The sequence below is a fragment of the Heterodontus francisci genome, chromosome 2, assembly GCF_036365525.1.
Source record: "Heterodontus francisci isolate sHetFra1 chromosome 2, sHetFra1.hap1, whole genome shotgun sequence".
Lineage (NCBI taxonomy): Eukaryota > Metazoa > Chordata > Chondrichthyes > Heterodontiformes > Heterodontidae > Heterodontus > Heterodontus francisci.
In genome coordinates, this window is record NC_090372.1 from 193,448,248 (window position 1) to 193,462,851 (window position 14,604).

The 14,604-nt window shown below is 41.0% G+C and overlaps 1 protein-coding gene across 5 annotated transcripts in view; it reads right to left on the reverse strand.

Annotated features, from left to right (window-relative positions):
* The window catches only part of dync2i1 (dynein 2 intermediate chain 1), a 134,227-nt gene that overhangs the window by 72,666 nt on the left and 46,957 nt on the right, over positions 1-14,604 (reverse strand). For 4 of the 5 annotated variants that reach the window (XR_010969403.1, XM_068014992.1, XM_068014989.1 and 1 more), the window contains 4 exons: positions 14,240-14,297; positions 8,528-8,590; positions 7,164-7,238; positions 1,445-1,631 (listed from right to left, as the gene is read on the reverse strand). Coding sequence is in view for 4 of the 5 variants with exons in the window: in XM_068014992.1 (XP_067871093.1) it covers positions 1,445-1,631; positions 7,164-7,238; positions 8,528-8,590; positions 14,240-14,297 (383 nt within the window). In the remaining variant the exon portion in view is untranslated. The remainder of the gene's footprint in view (positions 1-1,444; positions 1,632-7,163; positions 7,239-8,527; positions 8,591-14,239; positions 14,298-14,604) is intronic. The other variant, XM_068014990.1, reaches the window with a different exon arrangement.

Consider the following 14,604-nt stretch of genomic DNA (forward strand, 5'->3'; position numbering starts at 1 on the left):
ATGGTGGCGCTGCGGAGGCTGCTGAGCTGCCAGCAGCTCTTGGGAGCGGGCGCCGTCTTTCATAGGGACAGCAGGCCCAGCGGCAGCCACTTAATTGGCTGCTGCACCAAAAATGCAGCACTGGGTCCTGTTACCCGCTGAAGCAGGTCGCCACCGCCGCCAGCTTCCTCCCCCCCACACCAGGACTCTTGCCACCTACATAAAATTCCAGCCAATGGGTCAACCAGGGCCGTCCTGTTTGCGGATCTTGGGAAGGAGGTAGAAGTGGCCTGTTTGAGGTTGGAGGCCATGACAGTAAGATCTCCAGAAGAGATGAGATCAGTGACAAGCATGGAAACAATGGCTTGATGTTCAGTGGTGGGGTCATGGTCCAGGGAGAGGTTGGAGAAGTGTCAGAGAGTTGGTATTCGGTCTACGTAGAGGTCGTACGCCTAACAACACCACCACCTTTGTCAACAGGTTTGATGATGATGTTAGGGTTGGACTTGAGAGACAGAGTGCTGCCGGGTCAGAGGGAAATAGATTTGTGAGTAAAGGGAGCAAATAAATTGAGACAACCCATGTTACGCCAGCAGTTATTAATGAAAAGACCCCAAATCTAAGGCCCAAACACTTCTTCCCGGTGAAACAGCAATTTACTTATATTTCTTTCAATTCAGTATACTGTATTCAATGCTCACGATGTGTATTCTTCCACACTGGGGAGACCAAACACAGAATGGGTGACTGTTTTGTGCAACACCTCCAATGAGTCCGCAAGCGTGACCCCGAGCTTCCAGTCGCCTGTCATTTTAATGTTCCATCTTGCTCCCACTCTGACCTTTCTCCTAAAGTCTTCTAATAAAGCTCAACACAAGCTCAAGGAACATCTTTCGACTGGACAGTTCTGGACTCAGCATTGAGTTCCATGATTTTTGATTGTAACCCTTGCCCCAATTTTGTTTCCTTTCTCTTTGCTAGTTTTTTTTTTTAATCCTATCTAGGTTTCTCTTTTTTTGGCTTTTGGATGGCAGCTATTCAGGGGCTTGCCATTCTCACTTCCTTTATACACATCTTTTGTTTCTTTACTTGTACATTACTGCTGTCTTTGGCCTTGCACAACGAACCCTTCTGTCACTTAATCTCTCCTGATCTCCACCGATCACAGACCTTCCCTTCTGTTCCTTTCCCCACCCTCCCCATTTTCACTTGCTAAAGCATATCACATTTCTAACTTTCACCAGTTCTGCTGAAAAGTCATTGACCTGAAACCTTAACTTTGTTTCTCTCTCCACAGATGCTACCTGACCCACTGTGTTTTTCCAGCATTTTCTGTTTTTATTTCAGATTTTCAGCATTCGTGTTCGTAAAGATTGATCTGGTTTGGTTATTTTGAAAAGTAATTTTGATAATTCAATGATAATTATTTTCAAGGCATGGTAATTTATATAAAAATTAACCCTACCACTTTTTGGTTCTTCGTCATATGTCTTTCTGTGACTTAGGCGGGTTACACTGATCTGTTCATTTTCTGCTTGAATGGCTTTTTGAATTGCTTCAATTTCGGCTCGCTGACGTGCTGGAATTTCCTCCCTTTCTTGTTCGATCTGTTCATCTTCATATTCAGCTTCCTCAAAGTCATCCTCATAGTCCTTTACATAGAGGAACAGAAAATCTTTGTACTTCATAATGTAGCTTTATAGTGTATTTTTAATGTGAATAATTTATTTCTTCCTTTTATAAATTTTCTGCTAAACAGACATTTAATGGCCTGCTCTAATACTAGTCTGTTATAAGCTGCCAGCCATGATTGTTTTTTATTATTCATTTTATGGGATGTGGGCATCACTGGCAAATCCAACATTTGTTGCCCATCCCTTATTGCTCTCAAGAAGGTAGTGGTGAGCTGCCTTCTGGAACCGCTGCAGTCCATCTGTTGCGGATACACCCACAGTGCTGTTCGGGAGGGAGTCCCAGCGACAGTGAAGGAACGTCAATATATTTCCAAGCCACACATCATCCTGACTTGGATGGGAACTTGCAGGTGGTGTTGCTCCCATACATTTGCTGCCCTTGTCCTTCTAGGTGGTAGAGGTCATGGGTTTGGAAGGTGCATGGTGAGTTACTGCAGTGCATCTCATATATGGTACACATTGCTGCCACTGTGTATCGGTGCTGGAGGGTGTGAATATTTAAGGTTGTGCATGGGGTGCCAATCAAGCGGGGTGCTTTGGCTTGGATGGCGTCAAACCTCCTGAGTGTTGTTAAAGCTGCAGTCCTCCAGGCAAGTGGAGAGAATTCCATCACACTCATGACCTGTGCCTTGTAGACAGTGGACAGGCTTTAGGGATTCAGAAGATGGGTTACTCACCACAGAATTCCCAGTTTCTGATCTGCTCTTGTAGCCACCGTATTTATGTGGCTGCTCCAGTTAAGATTCTGGTCAACGGTAACCCCCTCAAGATGTTGATAGTGGGGGATTCAGTGATGGTAATGCCATTGAACGTCAAAAGGAGATGGTTCGATTCTCTCTTGTTGGAGATGGTCATTTCCTGGGACTTGTGTGGTGCGGATGTTACTTGCCACTTATTAGCCCAAGTCTGAATGTTGTCCAGATCTTGCTGCACATGGACACGGACTGCTTCAGTATCTGAGGTGTTGCAAATGGTACTGAACATCGTACAATCAACAAACATCCCCATTTCTGACCTTATGATGGAGAGAAGGTCATTGATGAAGCAGCTGAAGATGGCTGGATCTAGGACACTACCCCGAGGAACTCCTACAACAATGTCCTGGGGCTGAGATGATTGGCCTCCAACAACCACAACCATCTTCCTCTGTGCTAGGTATGACTCCAACAGGGAGAGATTTCCCCCGATTTCCATTGACTTCAATTTGGCTAGGGCTACTTGATGCCACTCTCGGTCAAATGCCGCCTTGATATCAAAGGCAATCACTCTTTTGTCCATGTTTGGAACAAGGCTGCAATGAAGTCAGGAACCGAGTGGCCCTGTGGAACCCAAACTGACATCGGTAATCAGGTTGTTGCTGTTTAAGTGGCACTTAATAGCACTGTTGAAGACACCTTCCATCACTTTGCTGATGATCGAGAATAGACTGATGGGTCAATAACTGGCCAGATTGGATTAGTCCTGCTTTTTGTGGACAGGACATACATGGACAATTTTCCACATTGCAGGGTAGATGCCAGTGTTGTCGCTGTACTGGAACAGCTTGGCTAGGGGCGTGGTTAGTTCTGCAGCACAAGTCTTCAGTACTATTGCTAGGATGTTGTCAGGACCCATAGCCTTTGCAGTATCCAGTGCCTTCAGTCGTTTCTTCATATCACATGGAGTGAATCGAATTGGCTGAAGACTGCCATCTGTGATACTGGAGACCTCAGGAGGAAGCCAAGATGGATCATCCACTCGACACTTCTGGCTGAAAATGGTCACAAATGCTTCAGCCTTTTCTTTTGCACTGAGGTCCATCACTGAGGATGGAGATACTTGTAGTGCCTCCCCTCCTGTTAGTTGTTTAACTGTCCACCACCATTCATGACTGGATGTGGCAAGACTGCAGAGCTTTGAACTGATCCATTGGTCACTTAGCTCTGTCTATTGCATGCTGCTTCTGCTGTTTGGCATGCAAGTAGTCCTGTGTTGCAGCTTCACCAGGTTGACACCTCATTTTTAAGGTATGCCTGGTGTCGCTCCTGACATGCTCTCCTGCACTCTTTATTGAACCAGGTTTGATCCCTTGGCTTCATCGCAATGGTAGAGTGAGGGCTATGCCGGTTCATGAGGTTACAGATTGTGGTTAAAGTCAATTCTACTGCTGATGATGGTCTACTGCGCCTCATGGGTGCCCAGTTTTGAGCTGCTAGATCAGTTCTGAATCTATCCTATTTAGTATGGTGGGAATGCCACACAACACAATGGAGGGTATCCTCAGTGTGAAGGCAGGACTTCGTTTTCACAAGGATTGTGCGGTGATCACTCCTACCAACACTGTCATGGACAGATGCATCTGCATCAGGTAGACTGGTGAGGTCAAGGTCTGGTAAGTTTTTCCCTCACCACCTGCCCTAGGCCCAGTCTAGCAGATATGTCCTTCAGAAATCAGCCAGCTCCGTCAGTAGTGATGCTACCGAGCCATTCTTGGTGATGGATATTGAAGTCCCCCATCCAGAGTACATTGCCACCCAGAGGCCCTTGCCACCCTCAGTGCTTCTTCCAAGTGCTGTTCAACATGGAGGAATACTGTTTTATCAGCTGAGGGAGGGCAGGAGGTGGTAATCAGCAGGAGGTTTCCTTGCCCATCAATGACTTGATGCCATGAGACTTCATGAGGTCTGGAGACAATATCAACTCCCTGCTGACTGTGTACCACTATGCTGCCACCTCTGGTGAGTTTTCCCTGCCGGAAGGAAAGTACATACCCAGGAATGGTGATGGCGGTGTCTGGGACATTGACTGTAAAGTATGTTTCAATGAGTATGACTATATCAGGGTGTTGCTTAACTAGTCTGTGGGACAGCTCTCCCAAATTTGGCACAAGTCCCCAGATGTTAGTAAAGAGGACTTTGCAGGGTCGACAGGGCTGGATTTGCTGTTGTAATTTCCAGTGCCTAGATTGATACCAGGTGTTCTATCTTTTAACATTTGTGTAGTGGTTTTGCACGACTGAATGTCTTGCTAGGCCAATTCAGAGGGCATTTGAGTCGACCACATTGCTGTGGGTCTAGAGTCACATGTAGGGGGGCAGATTTCCTTTCCTGCAGGACATTCGTGAATCAGATGAGTTTTTACGACAATCAATGGTAATTTCGTGGTCACCATTAATGAAACCAGCTTTCAATTCCAGATCTTTTTAAAAGTAAAAAATTGAATTCCAGTTGCCATGGTGGGATTCGAACCAGTGTCCCAGAGTATTAGCCTGGGTTGCTGGATTATTAGTCCAGTGACATTACCACGACATGACCATCTCCCCCTAGTTCTACTCTGATCAGGAACTCAGTGAATTACAGACATAACTGTACACACTCTGGCAAATACTACAAGATTTCTGTATACAGTCAATCTAATTGTTTTTATGCTCAAGTTTGCCTCATTTTCTTTTTCTAAAAGTCATGTGCATTTGTTTGGTTTTCCCTATTGACGGTCTTACTGATCAATGTAATTAAAACAAATTCCATGTTTTACTTAATTAGAAAGTAACAGGAAAAAATGTTGGAAATTAGACTTTTAAACAGGTAGTTTTCTCATAACAGATATATAAACAGATATATAAACAGAAGCCCAATTATGTAAAGGCCTACCATCACATTCTAAAGGGCAACCATGGATTGCCTTTCCAGTAATGCTCACATCCCGAGAATGAATAAATATATACATAGGTGATTCAACAAGGGTTAAGAGTAATACTAGAAGTATCGTGCTGCAGTCAGAAGAGAGAATTACAGAAAAAATAGAAAATGAAGCACGCATATGTAATTTACCTCTCATCTATTGCTCATTATTTTAAGATAAATCTCTTCTAATGGCATTGCAAGGAGTTTTCTATAAAGATTTTTTAGTGCATCTGGACTACGGATCATCTAATGTTAGAAACTTAATCATTAGCACACAGAGAAATGATACCAGAAAATGAATTAAAGACACAATAATAATCTCAAAATGCAGGTTAGAATGATAAACTGCTCCTGTGGTATTGAACGCAATCTGAACCCCAAAATTTGGTTATGGTGTTACAATTTGGTGTCCAGGGTATCCATTATTCTTTGTAAATAATTAATACAGCAAAATGTACAAATGTTTTTATCTGGTATATGTTTAATATTAATTATCTTCCATATAGGAAAGATATTAGCAGACTATTTCCACCATTTTGCTGTTTCCCCTCTACCAGCTGCAGTGTGGCAGATTAAACCGCATAACTTAAAAATGGTTATAAATTACCTTTTCCTGTATTTCAGAGTTGTTCATCAGAGAAAAACAAGTGAAATTAAAAAAGTTAAAGCAGCAGAGTTTAAAAAAGTCAAGAAATAGTTAAGTAAATACAAGAGTTTGCACGAAGAATAGCTATTAAGTGAATATATTAATGAATCTCATCACCTATATCATAATCACATTTATTAGAATTCAGATAGTGAAAGATAGATTTGGAACGTAGTCTTTATACACTTAACAGCTTTTATTTACAGAGTCACGCAGCTTGTTATGTAGTTCCAACCAACAACCAAACTTTCAGCCTGCACAGGCAAGTCCCCAATTAATGCACACCACATGAATACAATTAACCCCCAACTGATATACAATTAACACTTTCTCCGTATTACCATGTAGATGTTCCTGGGTTCCCAGGTTCCCTATCTATATTAACATGGATTAAAATGTTTGCACATCTTTGTTCGTTTATATGTTTTAAATCAGGTACATGCAAAAACAATGATGTTGGAACAGAGTTACATTGCAGCTTCATTTTCCTTATTCCTGTCTGATTTCTATTCTTCTTCAGTCAGCAGTCTTTTTCGCTTCCTATTTCTCCTTTCTCAGTAATTATACATGCGCACATATACACCTATAGTTGTAAATACTCCTTGGTGCCATCAATTACACAGTCACCGATTTTCAACACTGTAGTGATCCTTTATCCAATAGTGTCACAATTTAGTGCCTTACCAAACCACAATCACCATTTTAGAATTCACTGGTTAACGTGACATTTGAACATTTAGTGTTAAATTGCCACCCTTTTGGTGGATTGTGTAATATACCAATTAAACAAAACATTTGTGAATTTATTCCTATAGGATGACTAGTAAATTATAGGACTCCTCACTTATATGGGATTACCACAGGTAGGTTGCTACAATATGAACAAAGCATGGAAACTGTCCACTGGCAGTTGCATCAGTATCACAGGTTTAGCACACACTTCCTAAGGAGACTATTTTTTTTAAACCTTGCTGACTTAGTCAACTGGAATAATCTCATCAAAATGTGATTCAGTTTTACTTAAAGTATTAATAAGAATATTCATAGCACATAATTTTGCTAATTGCGATACAGTATGAAAACCTGCCTATCCCAGGCATTAAAGTAAATCTGAAAAATTACCTTTGTATATTTCAAACCAGGTATGCATATTATCTCTACACTTAGCCTAATGGTCAATACCTCAAAGTCATCTTCATAGTTTGATGATTCAATAGTGGATTGGCTCTCCATAGTAATTTCCTCTCCTTCAACAAACTGTAAAGAAATTTATACTCCTTTAGTAATAGGATAGTAGTCACCTACAGCAGTGCCAACATGTGATCCAAACAATCCCCAGTTATTAAACGACTTCCCAGTTAGCAATGATGTAAAGCTTTAGTTAGGAGGACATAGAGAAACTGAGGCTCTTTTCATTAGTGCAGAAAAGGTTAAGAGATCTGATAGATGAGTTTAAAATTAAGAATTGCTTTGATATGGCAAAGAGGAAGAAAAAAATTTCACTGGTCAGTGAGTCAGTAACACAGCGACATAAATTTAAGATTGACAAAAGAATAAACAATGAGAAAAATTACACATAGGGTTGCTAGGACTTGGAATGCCCCACCCAGAAAGAGTCTTGGAAGATGAATCTAGACAGGAGCTTTGAAAAGGGAAATTGGTAAATATTATTCAAAGAAAAATAATTCAAAGTTTATGCAGAAAGGGCAAGGGAAGGGAAAAAAACACTTTAATTTGTTATTTTAAAATCTCCAACAGGAATTAATACCTGAAAAAATGAGACTCTACATTTATACGAGTTAATTTTCAATGCCAGAGAGTAAGAATGGCAATACTTAACGCTCAAGTCATTAAAAGGGTACTTATGCTTGAAATGACAAGACATAACTTTCTGTGGCAAATTTAGTTTGTATCTACCACACAAATAGAGCAACTTCATGCTATTCAATACATTTCCATGATATGAAAGACAGAAAAATGCCATTTTTGCAACAAGTGGAGCAGCAAAACTTGGACAGCAACTTTTAGATTTTTGCATTTAACCATGCATCTTCTCTTTATCTGAAGTTGCTGTACCATTTACAAAAGAATTACTGCAAGCGCTATTAATCTCACCATTAATTTGACACTTCAGTTTATTTTAGTTTGAGAAGTCATTCTTTTAAAATAAAATTACCTTCGCTCCCTGCACAAAAACACTATGAAATAATTCCTTTACCGTTCTTGAGGGGAAAAAAACTTTAATTTATGAAGGCGTAATTATCAGCACACACAGAAAAGTCTCCAGTGACATTGGTATTATTTGCCAATTTTCATGATTTTATAAATTTCAAAAATAATGACAAAAACTCATTTAACATTTGAAAGCAGGTAAATAACTTCTTTAAAAAAATTATGATTTAGTTCATTTAATGATATCTTTTTGTATACTTTGAAAAAAAAACTAACCCTCTTACTCCAATAATCTAGCATTGCTAATGAAGGAATGGAACAGCTTTAAACACTAATTTAATTTAACTACTTTACAAAAAGGGTCAAATTCTTACAGCATCATCATCAATTAATCCAACCCGACTGGACCGCCATGTTGATTGAAGTCTGCCTGTACCCTGCAATTTTGCCAGGGATAGAGTTGAAAAGACAGGTAAGAGGCAAAACAAACATAAAACACTTTACATAGTAGAAAATGATAGTTCTGCAGAATGAAACTACCAGGAGTAAAGCATTTCAGAAGTAAAGCATCAAAGGTTAGTACAAATCTGAAAATACCAAGTGGAACTCAGTTCCTTGTTCCTTCCTCTGGAGGGCTCCAGACTACCTTGTAAACAAGTGCTCTGTGACATAGATTAGTTGCATGCACATTGGTGGTGCTCAAACTTGAAAAAACCTCTGGCTCCTACAAATATTAAGATTCTTATCTGTTCCTTGAAATCTAGACTAAGCATTTTCATTCTGGAAGAAATGTCACCTTGATTGCAAGAAGTAACCAGTCCAATAAAATTATTATAAAAATTATTTGAATTAAAATACAACTACTTCTAGTTAAATTAAATAAAGACAGACCATTTCAAACATATTTTCTTCCAAGAAAAGAAGAAACAAATTCCATCTGCTTATAAATCTGACCATGAAAAGAGGGGAGAAACCAGTGAGTTATTAAGTTCATCCTTTTTTGAGCGATATCAATCCCTACCTGCCTTCTCACCATATTCCTCAATTCCTTTGACATTAATTGTCTCTTGCTCATTTATGTTATACATTTCAATCATTTGCTCTGGTAACTTGTTGCACAAGCTGATTACCCTTTTCAGCAAAGATGACATTGGAAACTGCAATATGTCAATGGAGCTATTTGAAATGTACAACTGTTATAATATAATATTTTACGAACGGGCAGAGAATGGCTCATCAAGCACAAGACTGGTAAGTGAGGCTCAGCTGATCCAATCCATAACTCGAAGCAACATAATTTCAATAAATCTAATCTCACTCAAATTTAACAGAACATTCTAAATGGTTTTTGAATATTTAATAAGCCACCATAAAATGTGGGAAATTTGTGATTCTCGTTGCTCTTTATTTGAGGCCAAAAGCATACAGACAAAAACCTCAAGTGTAATTATATAGAATTGGTACCAAAAATAGATGTTACATTGACATTGTGAATAGAGGGGAGAAAAGAAACTGATTAAAATGAAGTCACTCTATTAATATTACAAAAAGATTGTTTTCTGGAAGTAATTACAGAAGTTTTACAGTTATGTTTGCTAGGAAAATGGATGAACGGGTGGGAAAATAGATGCCATGTACTGACTGACGGATGGGCAACTCACTGAACCCAGCAGTCAGCCTGCACCCTGTATATCTGTGCCAGTATAGTGAAGCAGATCACAGATGGGCAATTCAAGTGATGTTAAGTCTTATCTATAGAATGGTTACAGCACAGGGGGCCATTCAGCCCATCATGTCCATGCCAGCTCTTTGTATCTGCCACCACCACACTCTCAAGCAGCACCTTCGAGATCTGAACACTTGCTGCGTAAATAAGTTTTGCCATATGTCACCTCTGGTACTTTTGCCAATCACCTCAAATCAGTGTCCTCTGGTTGTCGGCCCTTCCGTCAATGGAAAATTTTCTCCCCATCTACTCCATCCAGACTCTTTATGATTTTGAACACCCCATCAAATCTCCTCTCTACATCTATATCTAGAGATACAGCACTGAAACAGGCCCTTCGGCCCACCGAGTCTGTGCCGACCAACAACCACTCATTTTATACTAATCCTACATTAACCCCATATTCTCTACTACATCCCCACCATTCTCCTACCACCTACCTACACTAGGGGCAATTTATAATGGCCAATTTACCTATCAACCTGCAAGTCTTTGGCTGTGGGAGGAAACCGGAGCACCCGACGAAAACCCACACAGACACAGGGAGAACTTGCAAACTCCACACAGGCAGTACCCAGAACTGAACCCGGGTCGCTGGAGCTGTGAGGCTGCGGTGCTAACCACTGCGCCAATGTGCTGCCCAACCTTCTCAACTTTCTCTACTCTGAGAACAACCCCAGCTTCACCCATCTATCCACATAGCTAAAGTCTCTTATCCCCAAAACCATTCTCACAAATCTTTTCTGCACCCTCTCCAATTCCTTCACATCCTTCCCAAAGTGTCGTGCCCAGAACTGGACACAGTGTGTCAGCGGAGGCCGAACCAGTGTTTTACAAAGATTCAATATAAATTACTTATTTTCTTACTGTATGCCTCCAGGACCCTGTATGCCTCATTAACCACTTTCTCACCTGCCCTGCCACCTTCAATGTTTTGTGTACTTATATCCCCAGCTCCCTCTGCTCTTGTATTGTATCCTTTATTTTATATTGCCTGTCCTCATTCTTCCTACCAAAATGAAGCACTTCACACATTTCTGCATTAAACTTCATCTGTCACATTTCTGCCCAGTCCACCAAGCTATGTGCTCTTGAAGTCTATCACTAGCTTCCTCAACAGCTCACAATACTTCCACGTTTTGTGTCAACTGCAAATTTTGAAATTGTACTCTGTAAAACAAAGTCTAGGTCATTAATATAGATCAAGAAAAAGTGTTCCTAATACCGACCCCTCGGGAACCCCATTATGTACCATTCTCCAGTTTACAAAACAACCATTCACCACTACTCTCTCTTTCTTGTCACTCAACCAACTTTGCTGCCACTGTCTCTTTTATTCCATGGGCTTCAATTTTGCTGACAAGCCTGTTATGTGGCACTTATCAAACACCTTTTAGAAGTTCATGTACACATCAAAAGCATGACCCTCATCAACCCTCTCTGTTATCTCATCAAAAAACTAAAATTAGTTAAGCAGAATTTGCCCTCAACAAATCAGTGCTGGCTTTCCTGAATTAATCCACATTTGTCCATGAGACTGTTAATTTTTTCCCAGATTATCATTTCTAAAAGCTTTCCCACCACTGAGGTTAAAGGCCTGCAGTTCAACAATGGTGTAACATCTGCAATTCTCCAGTCTTCTGGCACCACCCCTGTATCTAAGGAGGATTCAAAGATTATGGTCTGTGCCTCCGCAATTTCCACCCTTACTTCCCTCAGTATCCTGGGATATATCTCATACGTTGCCGGTGACTTATCAACTTTTAAGTACAGCCAGCCTATCTAATACCTCCTCTTTATCAAATTTTAGCCCATCAAATGTCTCAACTACCTCCTCGTTCACTACGGGCTGAATTTTACGAGTGCGCTGCAGCTCCCAATGGTCATTTAATTGCCTGGGATAACAAAAACATGCCATTTTCCCTACCCGGATTTTACCCCTCAATCTTCAAAGTTTTGCCCTTCAACCACTTCCCACCATCCCCACATCCAACCAAGATTGTTTTCCCCGCTCCCCCACCCCTCCTGCCCTGAAAATTTTATTCCTCCCTCCTCCCCACCAGGTTCCCGCCTCGGAATTCCGAAGGCGCGCGAAGCACAAACGGCAGCCGTAATATTGGCAAGGGACAGCCGCCGCCTGCGGGTAAGTTTATTTAAATATTATTAATGTTCATTTGAATATGCTGATGAAGTGCCCGCCGCCAGGTGGCAGGGACTGCACCGAGGTCCCATTCTCTCCCCCCCCCCCTCCCCCCCCCGGTAATATGTGGCAGGCTCTTCTCCGACGTCACAGTTCGAGGCGGGCCTCTCCCTGCAGAATTTTACGGCCCATGTGCCATAACTTGCGGCATCGAGGAGCCAGTAAAATTCAGCCCTATGACTTCACATCTGTCTTTACCAAGGAAAAAGATGCTGCTAAAGTATTCATTTAGTACCTCAGCCATGCCCTCTGCCGCTATGCCTAAATCCCCTTTTTGGTTCTAATCGGCACTACTCCTCCTTTTACCACTCTTTTACTATTTATATGCAGACAAAAGACTTTTGGATCCCCATTTATGTTGGCTGCCAGTCTCTTCTCATACTCTCTCTTTGCTGTTCTTTCCTTTTTCACTTCCCCTCCGATCTTTCTATATTCAGCCTGGTTCTCACTTGCAGATCAACTTGACATCTGTCATATGTACCCTTTTTCTGCTTCATCTTACTCTTGTATCTTTTTTGTCATCCAGGCAGCTCTAGCTTTATTTTTCCTACCTTCCCCGCCGCCCCCCCCCCCCCCCTCCTCATGGGACTGTACCCAAACTACCTCCTCTTTAAAGGCAGTCCATTGTTCAATTACAGTTTTGCCTGCCAATCTTTGATCCCAAGTTACCTGGGCTAGATCTGTCCTCATCCTATTGAAATTGGCTCTTTCCCAATTCATTATTTTTACTCCTGTGAAATTTGGCACAAAATAGTATGACAGATGGTCCAGAACATTATTAGGAACACTATGTGTTGATGTGGGACAAGACTACCAGATATGTCATGATCCTATATGCAAAAATCTAGTGCTGCACTTATATCCAATCGCAATGCATGAGTGGCTGACAGGAGCTTCTATACAGGGCATAGTTTGATGCTGATATAACCACACCTGTTGTGGAGTAATCAATATAGAAATCACAACGGTCAATGCCTTGAGGAGAGGAGACAACAGAATTAACAAGGGAAAGAAAAAGAACAGATTTCACTTACTACAGCAACAATTTTCATTTTTATATCTCCTTTAAATGTAGAAATTGCCCTAAGGCACTTTAGAGAGCAAGAGAACAGACATCAAGCCACATGGGAGAGATTAGGTGGAGTGACTGGAAGTTTGGTGAAAAGATGTTTTATGCAAAGATTTTTAACAGGTGAAAAAACAGACAGGAGGTAGTGGGAGGCTGCACAACAAGGCAAAGGAAGGGGTGATGCACAAAAAGGCAAGAATCAGAGGACCACAGCTTGCAGAAGGGGACGCAGGCCTGGCAGACACTGAAAAGATAGGGTGCGGTGGGCAATGGAACAATCCGAAGACAAGGATTTTAACTTTAACTTTTTGGGGAATTGTTGCCAATGCAGGTGACCTGGAATCAGATGGCTAAGTTTTGAACAAATTGGAATTGATAAAGGAATAAGGAAGATATTGTAGAAATTGAATAGAACTAAAGCATATAAAAAAGGGTTTCAGCGGTGGAAGGGTTGAAGTATGAATGGAGGTGGGCAATATTCTGGAGTTGTAAAGCATTCTTGGTGCGGGATGACATGTGGAGTTTGAATCACAGCTCTGCATTGAGCAGGACATCTTTGTTTTACATGGTCTGGTTCAGCCTGGGAGAAGTGGCTAAGGAGGGGACAGAATCAGTAACAAAAGAGCATGTTTATGATAGGTGCAAAAAACAATGTTTTCAGTCTTCCCAATGTTTAATTGGAGGAGATTTTGACACATTCACAACTTTAGGTCAGACAGGGAGACTCGCAGAACAGAACCAGTTGTGGGTCAAGAAGGATGGCGAAGAGGTAGAAGCACGGCAGAGAGTGGGAAGGATAGTGGGTGTGTGTAAATGTGGAAGCTGACTCCATGCCTATAGATGATGTCACCAAGGGACAGTATGTAGGCAAAGCAAGAGAGGAGCAAGCTGAGGATACATCATTAATTACCAATTTTGACAGAAATGTGAAAGAATGCCTTGACTAGCTTTCTCACTTTGCGACGATCAAAATTGTTTATATGTCAGGAAAGGCCATAAAAAGCAGTAACCTTTTAGGCAATATTACTCATCCACTTCAAAACTAATAACCAGTTATCATCAAAGGAAGCTAACATAACATGGAAAATTACCTCTTCTGAGAGTGCTTCAGTAGGTTTCTTTTGACTATCAATTTGTTCTGCTGTAGTCCTAAAAATAAATACAATAGGTTCAAAAATAGAGTTCATTAAATTGCGTACATGCTAACAAAAGGGTACCACAATCAAAAGTTCCTTTTGAACAAAGCAAACTGATACAAAGAATTATAATTAACTTGATATCTTTTTCTATTTCTTTGTGTATTTTAACACAGCACCATGGGTTTAGTGTCTTGGGAGGCAAGTGCAGGAAGTGAATTCGCATTAATTGATAATTCCTAGAATAAGTCAACCACAGTTACGTGTTAATTCAATTCCTTCATATCACTGAGTTCAAGGAGTGCTGCAGATGTGGATGT